The sequence below is a fragment of the Typopeltis vanoorti genome, chromosome 3 (genome assembly GCF_054136105.1).
Source record: "Typopeltis vanoorti isolate ZY-2024b chromosome 3, IOZ_Tvanoo_1.0, whole genome shotgun sequence".
In the NCBI taxonomy this organism is placed as follows: domain Eukaryota; kingdom Metazoa; phylum Arthropoda; class Arachnida; order Uropygi; family Thelyphonidae; genus Typopeltis; species Typopeltis vanoorti.
The window spans coordinates 9,855,515-9,874,951 of NC_143551.1; the positions used below are offsets into that span (position 1 = coordinate 9,855,515).

Genomic DNA, 19,437 nt, shown 5'->3' on the forward strand with positions numbered 1-19,437 from the left:
GCGTCTGTCGGTATACCCGAAGTTGTGACGCCATTATCAATGTCTATAAAATTATCAATCTCTGCGCACGTTTCAAAATTTTCAATTTTCATGCTTTTAACCACGCTGATAACGGTAAGTTATCCTCTTCATCTTCTTCAGATTCGCACTCGTATTCCGCAAGACCGGTAGTTTAAAACAGTTTTGTATCGTAGACGATGACACCAAATTCCAAGCATCACTCATTAAACGTATTGTGTGAAGTGCACTGATCATCGAGTCGTAAGCATAAGCATTTTCCACGGATTTTTCTCTGCATTCTATCAGTTCCAAGACTAACAGATGACGAAAATGGGATTTAAAACATCTAATTACACCTTGATCGAGTGGTTGCAAGACAGATGTCACATTCGGTGGCAAAAAAACAAGTTTTATGTTTGTTAAATTACCCACTACAGGATGGGCAGGACAGTTGTCTATCAATAACAAAATTTTCCGGTTTTCACTGCGAAGATTTTTATCCCACTTGCGAATTTCATTTTTGAAAATTGAAGATGTCATCCAGGCCTTCTTATTCGCTGTATAATCAACGGGAAGTTTCTTTATGTTTTTAAAGCATCTAGGCTTTGCCGATTTTCCAATTACAAGAAGCTTTCTTTTATTGCTACTGGTCATGTTCGCACAAACTAAAACTGTGAGTCGATTTTTGATAAGTTTTCCACCAATGCACATTTCGTTTTTAAATTGAAAAGTTTTATTGGGTGTTAAATTATAAAAAAGCCCTGCTTAGTCTGCATTATAAATGTTGTTGTATCCATACCTTCGTTTGATGTCCAGCCATACATTCTTGATCCAGTCAGAAACAACGTTTTTGTCAATGGACAATGCCTCGTCACTTACTTTTGCGTAAACAATATTGTTTCTGTTCTTAAAGCGATCAATCCACCCATTGTTGCATTTAAAATCGCTATAACCAAGTTGAACAGCAAATTTTTCGGCTTGAACTTTCGAAATTGGTCCGCTAATAGGTAAGGTTCTTTGCACTTTAAACCATGAAAGAAGTGCCTCGTCAACGTCACTTTTATTACACTTTTTAAGTTTTTTACACTTCAATAAATTGTTTTCAAAAGCTTTCAAAGTCAACTCGCGATTCTTCCAAATTGTTGATATTGTAGTTGGGAACAAACCATACTTCTTTGCTACTGTCAGATTTGATTGGCCATTCCACCTCCCGTATAATTTCTACTTTTTCTGTAACCGATAAAATTTTCCGTTTGACTCCCGACATTTTTCCACAACCAGAAAATGCATACGTATGAAATGTCAGTAAAGGAACGACTAACATGTATTATTCGTTCATTATTCCCGTGAAACAAATTCGTAATAAACATGCATTAAATCAAATGTAATTCAAATATACCGACAAAATTATTCGTTATAAATGTGAATTCGCTGCAACCGTGATCATTATAACCAAGTTCTACTGTATATAAATGTTAGGAAATATATAAAATAAATGTTATCATAAATGTTAGGAATGAAAATGTAATGAAAAAGGTATTAAAAAATAATAGTAATAAATGGTCTTGTATCAATTATAAAATGAATGAAAGTTTTTCTTCACAGACAGACAAACACATTAATACATAATTAAGTAGTTAACACCCTAATATTTAGCAGTTAACATATTTGCTTCAACAGTGGCTAGCATCTGATGAGATATTTGCCTGATTGGTGACCAGAACAAAATTTTCGAAGTCCTGCTTACAATGCTATTCATCTTTCTTGTCTGACCCTTGTACTGTTTGTTAGTTTGATGGTCACCTTTCTCCTTTCATACCTTCCACAACATTTTTTTTTTTGTAGATCCTGCGTAATGATACTATTTATCCATTTAACTCTTATCTAATTAATCCTACTGACTTGGGTATATGATATTGCTTCCTCCAGATACCGCTTGACTACTCTCCACCCCCCCCCCCCCCCCATACACTACTGACATCCTTCTCTTGCAGGTTTTTATGCCATGGCATTGCTTCAAGCTTCCACCTAAACTTGTCATAATCACCTGCCTTGTGGTTCATAGCATGTGTGGTTACATAGTATGGTTACATGCTATGTGGTTACAATGTGTTAATGTGTTACAATGTGTGGTTACATAGCATGCATAATTTTCTTGACAGAAAATTATGCATGCTATGTAACTTCCCAAGTCAAAAGTGCATGATCACTTTCCTCATTCCGAGGCAATGTGGCCTTGCATAAATCATAAATCCTCTCACTGGTAAGTTTTGCAGTATGAGGTTTTGTGTTGTCCTGTAAGAATACTTTCTTCCGATTAACAAGTCCTAGCTGTATCTGAAGCATCTGCATACGCTTGAGTTGCATCAAGTAGATCTTGGCTGTTGTGTGGCCAACAGCGATAAACACAATACCAGCTCCAGTCCAACATACACACAAACGTAATCTTCTGGGGATGCAGAGGTGCCACTGAAGTGTGCAGTACTGGATTGTTTGGTGACAATCAATGATATATTCACTTCCTCTTGGAGTACAAGATCCATTTTACATCCCAAGTGAGCAAGTAATCCAAAAAACAGCTTGTTTTTATGACAAAAAAAGAAGTGAAGAACAAATTGATAGCCTTTAAAGTTTATTGTAATATGATAATGTGCATGGGACCCATTTACTTAGCGTCCATGATTTTCCCAGTTGATGCAAGTGTAAACAAATTGTTTCACCATTCATGTTAAACATTTAAGAAAGTTCTTGACATGTTAATGTAGAATTATTTTCAACAGCAGCATGTAATTCTTCATTAACCATAATGGAAGGTTTTCCTGAATGTAAGACATCTTAAAATGATTCATCACCAGAAACAATTTTTTTTTAAACCATTGTGCAGTATACGTTCCGCTACCATATCTTTTCCAAATGCCACATATATATCTTATAAGACACTTCTGAAGCCTTTAAACCAAATTTAAATTCGCAAAGCAAACAAGCCCAAATTATACCAGGTTCAATTGACATTTTAAAAGGGTTCAAATTCACAGAAAAAAGAGTACACACCAAGTTAGAGCACATCAAGTGACTGATGCGTATCTGTGCCTTATGGTGCACATATAAAACTGCACTCTGCAAACCTCTAAAAAGTAAAACAAGTCATTGTAGAGAAGTCTACCAAAAACCACACAAACTTTTTTGTTTACCTGATATTATTATAATAATACAGGTATATCCCCATGGAGTCAGAAGACTCATCGTAGTAGATCCATTATTCACACACTAGCCATCACTCACACAATACTTATCATGTTTCTTCTTAAACTCATTCACTGACAAAGCACACAAAACCCATCTCATTCCACCCATTTCCCATCCTCCAAGCAAAAAACCGAGTTCTATAAAACCCTTCCTAACCACATTGTTACTTGATGCTACAAAACCCCTTTAGTAATGTAAATGATTCTATCCTTCAGAACTATAGGCCTTGCTTCTTTTTTCCATGCATCAATCTCACTTATCCAAATGAGTTATTCATTCAAGTGCATCTATCTATGTGTATTTTGTCACTTATAATATTTTGGTAACATTAAATGGCAATTTGATTTTAGCAAAATATCAGAAGTTTTATTATCTTGAAATCTTCTTTCTAAGAAATACTAACATGAAATATAATATCTATTACGTAAATAAATATCTAATCACACATTTCCTGGTCTGGTTGGCCAAGTGGTTAACATGCCTGATCACCAATAGGCTGTGGCTATGAATCCTGCCAATGGGCATGGATGTTTGTGATTGTCTTTATTAGGAAATATTGGGAGAATTTCATTAGCTGGTGTGAGACCACTGCCTTACTTATTAGAATCCTCGAGTGGATTGAAAATGTTCCATGTTTGATCTCTAGTGTAGGGTCTCCAGACTATGTAAAAATTAAATAAAAAACAAAAATAAATAAATAATCTGATAAAAATTCCTTAGCCAGCCCATGCACTGATGTGTACTGATCAGTACTGATGCACTATATCAGAAGGTTTACAATCTTTCATGTTAAAAACACATAAGAGTCCGATACTGCAATTCTAATGATCAGAAGACTAACAATGCTGTGAAGTTTAAATGAGAGATATTCTGAAAATATCGATAAAACTGAAGGTAAAATGAATGCATGGTATACCAACAAATCTGTGCAGCTCAATAATAATTTAGACTTTCTCTCCATGCCAAAATAAATTAAAGTTTGCAAAGGCCAGATCAAAAATTCCATTTCTTGGTTATTATATTATTTTGTAATAAAAATACCAGGCATTTCTAAATCTTAATATAGATTAGAACAGAATCAAGCAATAAAGAGATTTGCTAAAAATCAGTAAGTGGGCAATTAGAAAGTTTTCATCATCAAATTCCTGCCACGTACCCTCAAGGGGTGCACAGGATATGACAGTACTACATTAAAAATTTACATCATAGGGCTAAAAATGGCCCCACCTACTCCCTATACACAGGAATAAAAAGGCATTAGCTGATTTTTTTTTTTTTTTTTTATCTACAATTTTCCTCCAAATCAGTCTGTTACTTGTCAAGACTCCAACATTATCAGATCTTATATTTCTATAGTCTAAGGCACTTTGTACCGTATCAATCCACCTATATCTTGGTCTTCCTCTGGGTCGTTTTCCTGCAAACCTGGCAGAGAACACTTGATTTGCTAATCTTTCCTTGCCCATTCTCGTTAAGTAACCATACCACCTGAGATTAGCTCTGCTAACGCATTCCTGGAAGCTGACAATGTCAAGTTCTTTCCTAATATCCTCGTTTTTAATATCATATTGCCATTGATGCCATCTGTTAATGCCTCTAATCTTTCTCAGGACTCTCAAATCGTGCCTAAGTAGCTGAAATGTTTTACTTGTTCCACAGGTTCTCCATTCACAATGGAGTTGACATTTTCAACGATTCTGCCTATTTTCATTGTCTTTGTCTTTTTAGTGTTGACCTTCATACCATATCTATTACAACAGTTATTCAATTTAGTCAGGGAATCTTGTGGACTTGTAGCAGATTTATTTAGAAGTATAACATCATCCGCATAAAGCAAAGAGCTGACATTAATATCTCCAATTCTGATATCATGTTTAATAGCACTTTCCTTCATAATGTGATCCATATAGATAATGAATAACAGAGGGGATAATGCACATCCTTGTCTGACACCATATTCAACATTAAACCATTTTCCAGGACTTCCTTCAATTCTAACTGCTGACTTACAACTCAAAAAAAAACTAAGTATTGCTTGATATAATGCTCCACTTACACCATACAACTGTAGTGTTTTGCATAGTTTCTCTCTCTTGGCACCTTGTCATATGCCTTTTCCAGATCGACAAAACTTAAATACAGATTTTGTTATATTCCCATGATTTCTCAACTATTTGTCATAAAGTGAAGATCTGATCCCGACAGCCTCTATTTGGCCTGAATTCAGCTTGTTCTTTACCAAGCTTTTCTTCCACAATTCTTCTCAACCATTTCTCAAGTATACTTGCATAAATTTGACCAGAAACATTCAGTAGGGAAATACCTCTGTAATTCTCACAATCAGTTTTATTTCCCTTTTGGTATATAGGTACTATGCGAGCTCTACTCCAATCATTGGGAATTCGTCCCTCTGTCCAGGCCTTCTGAACTATGCAGTACAGCTGTTAATAATTTGTTGGATATTTATATAGAGAATATTCATAGATATTATCATATTATTAATCCTACCATATAGATGATCTCTGTTTCTAACAATTATTTTTTTAATTCCGAGTGTACCTATATATTATTATATGCACAAGGGTTCACTCCAATTAGTGCAATGACCTTAACTCTTTCAGAATCCAAATAATCACTGACTCAAGACCAAAATACAAAATAAACACATTTAATATAACAAAAGCAATATATATATACACTTCAAACAAATATTACACTAACTACAAAATTAATTGGATCCAAGGCCTTTTAAAAATAAACTTAAACTTAAGACTAGACTAAACACTTTGTTTGCAAAGTGTTCACAAAATGTTCATAGCCAGTTTCTTTCTCTGTGAAGGCCCTTTTCCGAAGATATATGACTTTATTCTTCATTTTCACAGGATCCTTTATCATCACTTATGTAGCATACATTAATTCTTCCGAACTTAATTCTATCTCTTTTCTTCAGTAGAAATAATAGCCAGATCGGGCATCCTTAATACAGATGAAACTTCCTAATCAGAGTTTGCTCGAACATTCCTTTAGAATGTAAATAGCAAATTCTTCTTTTATTCACTAAATGCTTACTGACAGTCTTAACTCTTCCAATTAAAAAAAAACTTACAGTCCTACGATTCCCTTTTCGGAATGTACTATAAATCTTTCAATTAGTGTTTGCTCCAATATTCCATTTAAAATGCATATAGCAATATTTTCCTTTTATTTCTCAATACTTATTCCACTTTGAAACTTAATAGTTCCACAATTCCTTTTTTCGGAATATACTATCAATTTTCCTCTGACTGTCACATAAAAAAAACTCAAGTTCCTCTGAATCTAAATATCTGCTGGCCTGTGTTCTAAATTCCCCTGAACGCTATCTTGTTTACTCTCCTGTTGCTTCGATACCGAACTTGTCAGTTGTCAATCACACATCAAACTTCTCGGCAAGCATACGCACTCCATGAAACTGGTAAGCAAGAAGTTAGGTATAAATAATGGCTGACACGTTGTCTCCGTTAGCGACAAGAGAGAATGTCTTCATAAAAACACAAAACTTAATATTTTAAATTACAATAAAATTCCTGTAAGTAAAACCAACTGGAAATACGGATAATGACGAAGCGTGAAAGAGAATGTCTCGACACAAAATTCCGAAATTTGCATGTCATGCTATTTCTTACCTTTCAGTGGGAATAGCGCAACTTACGAAAATTCCTGCTCGTTTCAGGTTTGGGAATTAATCCATTTCGAAAATCAGAAACTCATTCCCGTCAAACGGCTGGTTCTTTAACATGGTGGCCTATGGAAGACCGCAGTGGATGCACTAATGCAAGAGCGGGTACCTCATCTTCATTCACTAATGGAGGTGACGTCATCAGAAGGGGGATGAAACGGAAGTAACATCAGGTTGACATCACTGTGACGCTTGGCTCTCTCTTCGCCTGCAAGTAGGATAGCGGCCGTGGTCTCCATATGTTTCTGGTTACAATACGGTCGCTTGCACGAATATGCGGCCGACCACACGCGGCTTGTTTACTGAGGCTCCCTATCTTGCTTTTGGACGGTGTTTGACTCCTTGGGAAAATTGCAAGACACATTGCATGGTTAGGTTTGTTGTTAAGGTTAGGTTAATTCTTTAGGTTAGGTTAGTTCTTCAGGTTAGGTTAGGTTTGTTGTTAAGGTTAGGTTAGGTCAGGTTAGTTCTTAAGGTTATGTTAGATTAGTTCTTAAGGTTAGGTTAGTTCTTCACTAATAGGTTTTATATGTGGTGACATCCAGCAAAAATGCTTCAGATTTGTGTTATAGCTGTTTTCTTTATATCTACATATGTTCAGTTCCTCTGATAAAGGAATAGCCATTTCAAAATCGGTGGGCGCCATTATTCCAGTAGCGCAAAGCTAGTGTTCTCTACATATCGGTGCGTCAGTGCGACGTCTGCCTGATGTAACACCCGCTTCATCCCCCTCACTTCCGCTTGTGGACAAGGACTAGGTGCCTGCTAATGCATCACGACGTGAACAGCGGTCTCCCATAGATTTCAATGTTAAAAAACAGACCGTTGAGCCCCTTCTAAAAATGGATTAATTCAAAAACTAAGGATTATCAGTATTTCCGGTTGGTTGCGCTGTAACCTTAAGAACTAACCTAACCTAACCATACAATGTGTCTTGCAATTTTCCAAAGGAGTCAAACACTGTCCAAAGCAAGATAGGGAGCCTCGGTAAAAAAAGCCATGTGTGGTCGGCCACATATTCGCGCAAGCGACCATATCGTAACCAGAGATATACGGAGGCCACGGCCGCTATCCTACTCACAGGCAGAGAGAGAGCAAAGCGTCACAGTGACGTCAACTTGATGTTTCTTCCGTTTCATCCCCCTTCCAGTGACATCTTTTCTGGTGGCGAACGAAGACGAGGTACCCACTCACGCATTAGGGCATCCGCTGCGGTCTCCCATAGGCTACCATGTTAAAGAACCAGCCGTTGGAAGGGAAGGAGACCGATTTTCAAAATGGATTAATTTCCAAACCTGAAACGACTCGGAATTTTGGTAAGTTGCGCTATTCCCACTAAAAGGTAAGAAATTACATAACATGTTAATTCGGAATTTCGTGTCGAGACATTCTCTTTCAAGCTTCGTCAATACAAATATCAAATCCAGTAAGTACATAATCTTTTTAACTGCTTTACATATCACTTTTGACAAAACAATTTCCATAACAGGCACATCACAAGTGCCGACAATGCGCGTTATGAAAACAAAACTAATAAACACACTAACATAAATAATACGTAAAAATATTCAGAATTTAAAATTATGATTATTTTAACAACCTGTTTGTCTCAGCAACTAAATGATTTGATGAGCTGATTTAGCCACTTAGGCAAAGTGTCCCCTAAACTTCAACTCCCTCTCCACCGACACTCCCAAATCCATGGCCTTGTCAATCTCCTGGAGTGTTCCACAAATTTGATAAACTTCTGCTAATCTTTTCGCCCCAAAATGCATAACCTTACATTTTGCCAATTTAAATTGATATTCATTCTTCTTAGCCCAGTCCTCCAAACTATCCAAATCATCTTGCAAAATTTTGACATCCTGTGCACTCAACTATTGCTCTACCCAACTTGGCATCATCAGCAAACAAACGAACAGTTCCTCTCAAATCCTTTCCTATATCGTTAATGAACAAATTGAACAGTAGTGATTTAAGAACAGAACCCTGCGGCACACCACTAGTCACAGGGCGTCTTTTGGACTCTACTCCTGAATAAACCATTCTCTGATATCTCTCCATCAACCACCTCCTATCCATCCCCATATGCTGCAGTTTACTGATTAGAATTCCATGTATTATCCTGTCAAAGACCTTAGCAAAGTCCACTAGAATCACTGTAAACCCATTACCCTTATCCAGTTCGGCTGACACTGTGTTATAAAATGTGAGCAAGTTACTGAGGCATGATCTACCCTTCACAAAACCATGCTGTCCCCCATACAGTATCCCATTTTCATCTATCCAATCCTGTATTTTCCTCTTGACTATTTTCTCCAAGACCTTGCCAACGATTCCTGATATGCAGATCGGTCAATAATTTACAGCAGCAGTCTTGGAGCCTCCTTTATGCAGTGAACTATTTTCCCCTCTTTCCACCCCCTTGGGACTAACCCAGATCCGAGAATTAACCCAGACCCGGTTAAATGGTGTTATTCATCCATTTAACCCCACTTGATTTATTATTCAGACTCTAGGTATACAGTTAGTCACTGCCTCCGGCAAACAATTCTTAACCACTACCCATGTACTATCAACATCCAGCACTTGCAGTTTTACATGACATAGCACTGAACCATCAAACTCCTAAGCTTATTTTAACCTTAACCTTATAACCTTTCAACCTTATTTTCTATGTTCTTGCCAAAGTCCTCCCATGACTTTTGTTTAGCTAGTTTTACACAGTGTTTAGCTTTCTTACATTTGTCTCTGTATTCTCTAAGAGCACAAGCTGACTTATTTGCCAGGAACTTTTGATATGCTTTCTTCTGTTCATTCACTGCCTCTTTAACGTCCTGTGTATACCAGGGAGTTCTGATTTTTCTATCCTTGCAGACAACCTCACCACATGCCTCTCTGGCTGAATCAATCAGAGTTTATCTTCAAGGCTTGCCACTGAATCTCAAAGGTTTGGTTTCTGTTCTCAAACTCTTTCATTTTTTCTTCAATAATCTTTTTCTATTTTAGTCTACAGTTCACATCTGAGAGCTGCTCAACTTTTATTTGCTTTAAAACTTTCTTACATGTTATTCTTTTCAATATGAAATTCAATTTTATCCTGCTCAAGACTAAATAGTGATCACTTCCAATTTCAAATCCTCTGTACACTCTGGTGTCCTGCATCAGGGAGAAAACATCACTATCAACAATAACATAGTCAATGAGACTTTTCTTATTCATTGCCTCTTCTGTCCATGTGAATTTGTGCACATTTTTATGTTGGAACATGGTGTTAGTTATAACTAGTAAATGTCCTGAGCAGAAATCCAACAAGTATTTGCCATTATTATTAGCTTTGCTCTTTTCTCCAAATTTTCCCAAAATATTTTTGTATGTCTGACAATCATTTCCTACTCTGCTATTTAGATCCCCAACAAGGACAAACTTTTCCTTTTTCATTGTGTCAGTTGCTTTTTCTACAGCCTCAAAAAATTCCTCCACTTCTACCTTAGTGGGACCATAGGCACAAATAAGTCTCATTGTCCAGTTCCCCATTCTCATATTTGCCCACATTACTCTACTTGAGACTGATTGCCATTCAAGAAGATTAGCCTCATATTTTGTGTTGAATACTATGGCTACTCCTTCTTTTCCTTGATTGTCATTGCCTGAATATAACATTTTGTATTTATTGCTCAGAAAGATCTCCCAGTTTTTGTCTTTTTTGTTTCAGTCACCCCTATTATGTCGATCTGGTACTTATCTAATTCCTCAGCTAGCTCCATTTCTTTGCCATTCAGGCTTCTTATGTTGATAGTACTGATCTATAACTCTGGAGATGTTGAGTTGGGGTGTGTTTTCAGATTTGTTCCATTATCTGACTTTTCGCTGTTCACTCTGGTTCCCTGGCAAAAACAATGGGGGCCTTGTTTAACTGGGTGACACCCCAACCGGCATGAAATTTTGTCATGTTGTACCATCAATTTGTATTTTGGTTTAAGCCAATAAGAATACAATTTGGTCGGCTAAATACCATATTTCCAGCCATCCTCGTTCGTTTAGTATCCAGGTAGATACCCAACAAGGTGCACCACAAGAAGGTGAGGATTGGACATTAGGTCAGAAGCCCTAGTCAGTTCTTCGCATTCCTTTAAAGGCTATGTGGAGGTCTCCTCTTAGTTATGCAGCTCTGACCCTTAAGCACTCCAGAAAGTTTTTATTATTATTATTATTATAATTGACACCTCCAATGAGTCCAAACACTCATCGAGAGAGGAGACACCTACTCTACAACTCTCTGTCTCCACCACTCAATTCACCAACAAACTGCAACCAAACCAATGCCATCTACTGCCCATTGCCACACCACCACTAGTTTTTTCACAGACAATTACAAACATCCATAACCATGACAAGATTCTAAGCCAGAGCCTTTTTTGCTGGAGAGCAGATATGCTAACCACTCGGCCAACCAGGCTGGCTTTTTGCAAGAATTAAAAGAAACACACATATTAACCACAGTGAAAATTATTTAATTGTAAATATTTCATCCTCAGTATCTTAGGACATCATCAGTACAGTAGTTTAAAACAATAATAGGAATAACATACAGTTAGGGCACATGATTACAACAGAATCTCATTAAACGTGCGTAATGTGCTACAGAAGTAAAAAAAAAAAAAAATTATTTAACAAAATTTTGTATGACAATTTCCCATACTTTAGGAATAGTAAGACCATCATTGCGGTTTAAGTTTGGTCTGTGTAGTAGGGCTTCAGAACTTTCTTTGTATAAACGTTCATGTTTATATAAAGATCTATGTAAACGTTTAGACTTTCCCCAATGGATCCTATGGTTTGGATTTTGAATTCCGTGTTGAGAGAGGCCAGATTTCTGCAGTTTAAAAAGACGAATGTGGTCTTCATGTTCCATCAAGGTGAGAGTTTGTCCTTAGGAGAAGGTAACAAGTTGTAAATTTGGTTAATAGGTTTGTAAGTAGTGGCAAAATTGTATTTCGTCATAATTTTAGAAAGATGTTCAGAGATGCCTTTAACGTAAGGTATGGGAATCCTATGGACTTCTTCCTGTCTGGTTTGATGTGTGGAGAAGTGACTGATGATTTTTTGAATTGTTTTAGGATTATATCCATTTAGGATGGCTGTATTTTTGATTACTTCTAATTCCATGGTTTAAAGATTCTTCAGAGGAGCAGAATTTGTGTGCTCTGGAAACTAGTGATTTAATAATGCCAGATTTCTGAGATGGATGATGAGCGGAAGAATTGTGAATATAGCGACCTGAGAATGTAGGCTTGCGAAAGACAGGCGTGGCGATGGAACCGTCTTCTTTTCTTTGGATGTGTAAATCCAAAAAGGAGATACCCTGTGGAGATTCTTTTTCTAATGTAAAATTGAGGTGATGATGAAGAAGGTTAATTTTATCTAGAAACAGTTGTAATTCATGTTCGGGATGATCCCAGACTGCAAATACGTCGCCAACATATCTTAATCAAATTTTTGGTTTGGGTTCAAAAGTGAATATTTTTTCCTCAAGGTGTTCTAGAAACAAGTTTGCTAGGTTTGGTGATAAAGGAGATCCCATTGCTGTTCCTTCTTCTTGCTTGTAAATTTGACCTTTCCAGGTGAAGTAACCTGATGCAATAACAAACTTGAACAATTCAACTATATCAGATGGAAATTTTTGAGTTAGTAATTCTATTGTTTCTTTATGGGGAATGTTTGTGAAGAGGGAGACAATGTCGAAGCTGATTAACAAGTCAGTTTTTTATAGTTGAATGTGTTTAATTTTTGTGTGAAACTCAGTAGAAGTTTTGATTGAAGAGACTGAGTGGCCTATGTGAGGGCGGAGAAGGTTAGATAAGAATCTTGATAACTTGTAAGTTGGACAGCTGATACAGTCTACTACGGGTCTAAGTGGAATATTAGTTTTGTGTAGCTTAGGTAAGCCATAAATTCTAGGAGGTCTTGCATGGTATGTCTTAAATTTTTTGATTGTTTCTTCATCTAAGGAGGAAGTAACAATCAAATTTTTCATTAAGTAGCTTATTTAATTTTCTGAGTTGACGTTTCGTAGGATCATAATCCAATTTGGCGTAGGTATTACAATCTCGAAGAAGTAAATTCATTTTTCGGTCATATGAATTGGGTATTTCCTTTATCAGCTCTAGTAATGATTGTTTTTATTATGTTTTAAATAATAGCTTTCAATTCTGATGGTGGGAAATATTTACAATTAAATAATTTTCACTGTGGTTAATATGTATGTTTCTTTTAATTATGATTTTGTTAAAAAAAATTTTGCAAGAAGCATTTTAATTATAATTATTAGAAGCATTATTTAGATTCAAATAAACAAGGGATATTGTATGCATTTTATAATATAAAATTTACCTATTTTTACTTTCTTCAAGGACTGAAAGTTTCATCTTTGCCATTTCCCACTGAGAAGTAAGATGGGCTTTTTCTTGCCGTAAAGAGGTATTCTGAGCCTCTAACATTGAACTTTTTGATGTTAGCTCCTGGCACTTTTCAGCTGCTGAACGATGTTTCTCAACAGATAATGAAAGTTGTGTACAAGTTTCATCTAATGCAATGCAATGTAGAGTTAGTGCATTAAAAAAAAATAAAATAGCATTTCTTTTGAGCTGATTATGAAATTTCAACAAAAAATTTTTATAAATGCAGACAAAGAACAGAAAAAGTTATACTACTTTTGGCTACAACATGACATAATTCATTTACTGGTAATCACTATTAATAAAATACAAGAATGACAGCAGGGGTAAAAAAGATATATGTGACAAAGATAAATAAGAGCACCTTGTCAACCCTTAATTAGAGGTTCAATCTTTCAACATCCTAAGTAGCAGATTGTTTCAGTGCATTGGCACAAGAAGCACTGTTTCCAATTTTTATATTAACATTAATACCAAGAGAGGGTAATAAATGTTGCACATACATCAGTTTATTGGGGACAAAGAAATAGTACTAGTATTAATAGGATTTAATTAAGGAGTTGGTAGTTCTATGAAAAGATTTTTTGTAATACATTTGAGCTGGTGAAATATGTTGCAATGGTGAAATAATAATCAAGGAATTTGTGGCCTATAATAGTTTGAAAATCACCAACAGCTTCTTTAAATATAAAGATATACATGGGAAGCCAGAGGATATAAAAGCATCACTGACCATATAATAGTGGGTGAAAAAATAAAGAATTTGGTAAGAAATTGCAGAGTATACAGAGGATACAATATTGACTCAGATCACTATTTATTAATCAGTACTATTAAGATCCCAAACCAGAGAAATAGAAACAATACAAGAACATAAAAACAAAAGCAGGAGCAATTTAAGATAGAACTGTCACAGCAAGATAGTATTAGAGAACTATATCAAAACCAAATCATAAAAAGAAAATAAATGAAGATACAGATATAGAAAATGAATGGCAAAACATTAAAAAATAGTAATACAAGCAGCATATGAAGCCATAGAACAAAACTGCAAAGAAAAAGGAAAGGACTAAGAACCTGGAACCCAGAAATAGAATCTTTAATAAGAAAGAAAAAAGAAATCTACCTTAAATGGTTAAACAACAAAACTATAGGAAATAAAATAGAATATAAAAGAATCAGAGCAATAACAAGAAGAGAATCCAGAAAAATCAGAAGACAAGACTGGCAAAAATTTGTATCAAGATTAGAGCATAACATAATGGACCTCAACTATAGAGCTATAAAATCATTAAAAAAATGACTCAAGAAACAAAGGATAATAATCTACAATTAGAAGGCCCCTCCACAAAAGAATGGACCAATCACTACACTCAGATTCTAAACAATAATAATCAATTTGAAATAAAACAAGTAATAAGTCAAAAAAAAATGAAGAACCAATACAGTTAAATGATCTAAAGAAAACATTGGAAATACTAAAAAACAGAAAAGCTACAGGAGAAGATTAAATAAATTCAGAACTATACAAATACAGCTCTAAGCCATTTCAATTACAATTAATTAAATTTCTAAACAGAATATGGGAAGAAGGAAACATCCCACAAGAAAGACAGAAATAGTCATAAACATATTCAAAAAAGGAAACAGAAAGGATTGCGGAAACTACAGAGGAATATCCTTATTAAATACATGCTATAAAATATACCTAGATATAATTAAAAGTAAATTAACACCATGAGCCAAGGAAATTATAGGAGAAGAACAATGTGGCTTAGCAAAGGAAGATCCTGCACAGATCCCACATTTACACAAAATTATAGAAAAAAGAATAGAATTTAACCTGCCAACATATATGGCCTTCCTAGATTATGAGAAAGCATATGATCAAATCAATAGAACAAAATTAATCAATATACTGTATGAATTGAAAGCTCCACCTCAAACCACAAAAGCAATAGCAAATATAATGGAAGAAAGCTATGTTAAAATTAAAATGAATAATGAAACAACCAAAAAAATTAAAACCAATAGAGGTCTCATTCAAGGAAGTGGATTATTACCAATACTCGTCAATATATATATATATATATATATATATATATATATATATATGGAAAAAATTTCAAGAGAATGGAGGAAAAACAAACTCATAGGAATTAAAATAGGAAATAAAGAATAAATAGCCTTTTGTATGCTGACAATCAAGTTATTTTTGCTGAAAATGAAGACCAATTATAGAAAAATCTACATGTACTGAACAAAACAATAGAACAGTATGACATGAAAATCTCAATAAATAAAACGAAATCAATAGCCTTTCAAGGTAAAGAAATTAAAAGATGCAAACTAGTCATCCACAACAAAGTAATAGAACAAGTGAACAAATTTAAATATCTATGAAATTACATAAGTTTACCCCAATGGAGAAATCGACATTGCACAGAAAAAGCAAAAATTCCTAGCAGTCATTGGAACTTTGAATGGACACTTCAGTAAACAGATGTCTATAACAATCCAAATAAAACTATATAAAATAATAGCCAAACCAATTCTGAAATATGGCAGTGAAACATGGACTTGGGGAGAATGAGATAAAAGACAAGTGGAAGCTGCAGAAATGAAATTCCTAAGACCACTCGCGGGCTATAAAAGAATAGACAAGATAAGAAATAAGAAAACAGTTATCCATAATTAACATAACAGAAGATATCAAAAACTATAGAAAGAACTGGTAAAACCACTTAGAAAGAATGAATGAGGACAGATGGCCAAATATTGCTTGGAAATATAAACCAAAGGGACACCATTCAAGAGGAAGACCCAGGAGGAGATGGGCAGAAGACTTTTTAAACCCTTGAAAATGTTACAGACAAACAATTACCTAACATGGGGAGCCATGAAAAAGAAGAAGAAATTTGTATTGCAAAATATTGTATCCATTTAATTTTGTTTCACTAACTTGTTGGCCAGCTGTATTAATTTTAAATGGATGTAGTGATCTATCAGCAGCTCTCTGAAGTACATTTTGTTGAGATTAGCCCAATTTCTTGACAATTGAATTGTCAAGAAATTGGGTAATGTGGCAATGTGGGACAAGTACAGCCTTCATTAAATGCTTCAGTCAATTGTTGCACACAGGAAGTTCTGTTTGTCAGTACAAGGATTTTCAATGGTGATCTCATTCCTGAAGACTGTCTCAGGACTGCCTCTTAGACAAGCAATGTGGGTCATTTTTACACTGTCTAAACACTGTGGATATCTCTTTTAAGAAACCAGTCAGCTCTGCTGTTTTCAAAATCATGGCTCTAGCCAAACAGGTGCCCATAATAAGTCCTTTATAGAACTCCAAAAGATCCTTTGCTTTTCCCACTGTGATCAACACTGTTGAGGACCAGCAGTATTCATAAATAGTTACCCAGAACATATGGTGATGCACGCGACCAAGTATTTTGCATATGTGCTGCATAAATGACATTTATGTAAATCTGCATAAAGTTTTGTGATTCAGTGGCTAGTATGTGTATATACAACCTTGCCATCTTCTTTTGAAAATGACTGTAGTTCAGCTACTTTTGCACATTACTTTCCTTTCTTATATTTTTATTGTATTCTCTCAGAACTGTTGAATTACTTGCTAAGAAACTCTGATATGCTTCCTTCTTTTCTATGAATAGCCTTAATTTCCTGATTCCATCACTGAGTTCTGATTTTTCTATCCTTGTATTTTTCTAACCTTCACCAAATGCCCCTTGACTGAATCAATTAACATTTTCTTTAGAATCTGCCAATGGGTTTCCAAAGGTTGATTCTTGAATTTAAACCTTTTCATTTTTTTTTCTGAATAATATTTGTATATTTGCGGCTAGAGAGTTCTGAAAGCTGCTCAACTCTGATTCTTTTTAAAATTTTCTTATATTTTCATCAGGCTTATTACAGTGAACTCCACATTATCTGAACTTCAATTAAATGAGTAATCCACATAACCAAATTAAAAATTGCAGAGTTGCATTTTTTTCATTATGTGTTTTGCTCAGAAGCAAAACACATTTAATTATGTGTTTTGCTTCTGAGGCAGATTATTTCTGATAGAATTAATTTGTTTTATGTAAGTAGGTGGTTCAAGTGCAAACCAATAAATACAACTGATCAATTTTTTATAACTTGATTTGTTTTTAATTTCCATCCCTAAATTAGAATGGTCAATTAAACAATATTTTTAATTTCTATCTCTAAATTAAAATCGCTAATTAAATAATATTACAATATATATAAAAAATACTTGACAAGAAATTATATTCTTGTTTTAATCCCATATCCAAGCATAAATACATAAGTGTGAACTTCATGATTAGTCTGCTTATATGAGGTGCTATCAAAAAGAAACTGAACTGTGCCAAATACTCAGCAACAGATCAAGTTACAGTCTCATACTGCCAAGTGTCAGTGGCATAAGCATTGTTGAGTCAGCCTGCCATATTGCGTTGAACTATGTACACTGGAACTTGTGCAAATGTGCATTATTCTTATCACATTTGCTGTTCTGCAATTTCACCATGAGTCCAAAATTAGAACTAAGGGCAAATGTAAAATTTTGCATAAAACTTGGGAAATCTGCCACAGAGACCCTTGAATTACTTGAGACATTACCATCCAGGAAGTTGCTGACCGAGTTGGAATTTCATATGGAGCAGCTCAAGTGATTGTCATGAGAGATATGAACATGCATTGTGTCGCTGCCAAGTTTGTTCCCCATCTCTTGACTTCTGACCAGAAGGAGCACTGTGTTAATGTCTGACAAGATCTTCATCAAGATCCTCCCATTGTTGACCCATCTCAAAGGCCATCACAGAGGATGAGACTTGGGTTTTACAGTTACAACCCAGAGACAAAACACAACTGTCACAGTGTAAGAGCATACAATCCCCAAGAATGAAGAAGGCAAAGCAAATCAGGAGTGTGATAAAAAGCATGATGATAATCTTTTTTGTCATTAAGGGGACTGTGCACCGAGAATTTGTCCTGCCTAGTCAGACGGTCAATGCAGAATTCTACTGCAACAATTTAAGGTGGTTGAGAGAAGAAGTTTGTCACAAAAGACCAGAACTGTGGTGAAGCCACAACTGGCTCCTCCACCTTACAGCAATACTCTCTCTCACAGTGCCTTAAAAGTTTGAGAGTTTTTGGCAGCCAACAGCATGGCAGTCATATCACATCCTCTTTACTCACCAGATTTAGCCCCTTGTGATTTCATTTTGTTTCCAAAAATGAAACTGAAGCTGAAGGGACTGTGGTTCGACACCATTAAGGAGATCCAAGATGCACTTCATCAAAAAAGACTTCCAGGAAGAGTTTGGAGCATGGCAAAAAGTGGTGGGATAGTTGCATGAACTTGGAAAGGGCCTACTTTGAAAGGGGTTGAGTCCAAATTTAAATTGGATAAGTTGTGAAGATTTTATTAGTTTAGCCTGATTTCATTTTGATAGCATCTCATATACATAGATTGTTGACTTCATTTCAACTGCCTTGGTATCCTGTAATGCAAAAAGGTTATATCACTTCTACACTGACTAAACCTTGGTGTCATCTTGAATCTGGGTCCCACTGACATGACAACTCAATAAAGAACTGGCTTGGGTAGTCATTCATTCCATAATATTTTTGCTTTATGGAATATATTTTTGCATCAAAGTAAAGGCAATATATACAAGTTTTTATTTAATACTTATTTAGTGTATGGGAGGAAAATACAAGAAATTAATAAGCATACATTAATACAATAATTAATTATAGAGACTGAGAGTTCAATTAACCAATCGATGGCACTATCTGGGAGTAAATGCAAGTTACCGAAGCCTCCAGGGAAGGAGTGTGTGGGGGGGGGGGGGCAGTCATCAGTGATATGATGCATAATCTGCACAGCACCACACATGCAAAAGGATAACTTTGAAATTCCCACAGACATAACAAATGGGTACAGTGGCCTTGTCCAGTCCTAAACCTGTTTAACTAGCT

General features: G+C 35.4%; 1 protein-coding gene across 1 annotated transcript in view; it reads right to left on the reverse strand.

Moving 5' to 3' along the window:
- LOC150107904 (TATA element modulatory factor-like) overlaps window positions 1-19,437 on the reverse strand; it is a 483,854-nt gene that overhangs the window by 155,749 nt on the left and 308,668 nt on the right. The window contains exon 17 of the mRNA XM_090390537.1: window positions 13,358-13,550. Coding sequence (XP_090246663.1) covers window positions 13,358-13,550 — 193 coding nt within the window. The remainder of the gene's footprint in view (window positions 1-13,357; window positions 13,551-19,437) is intronic.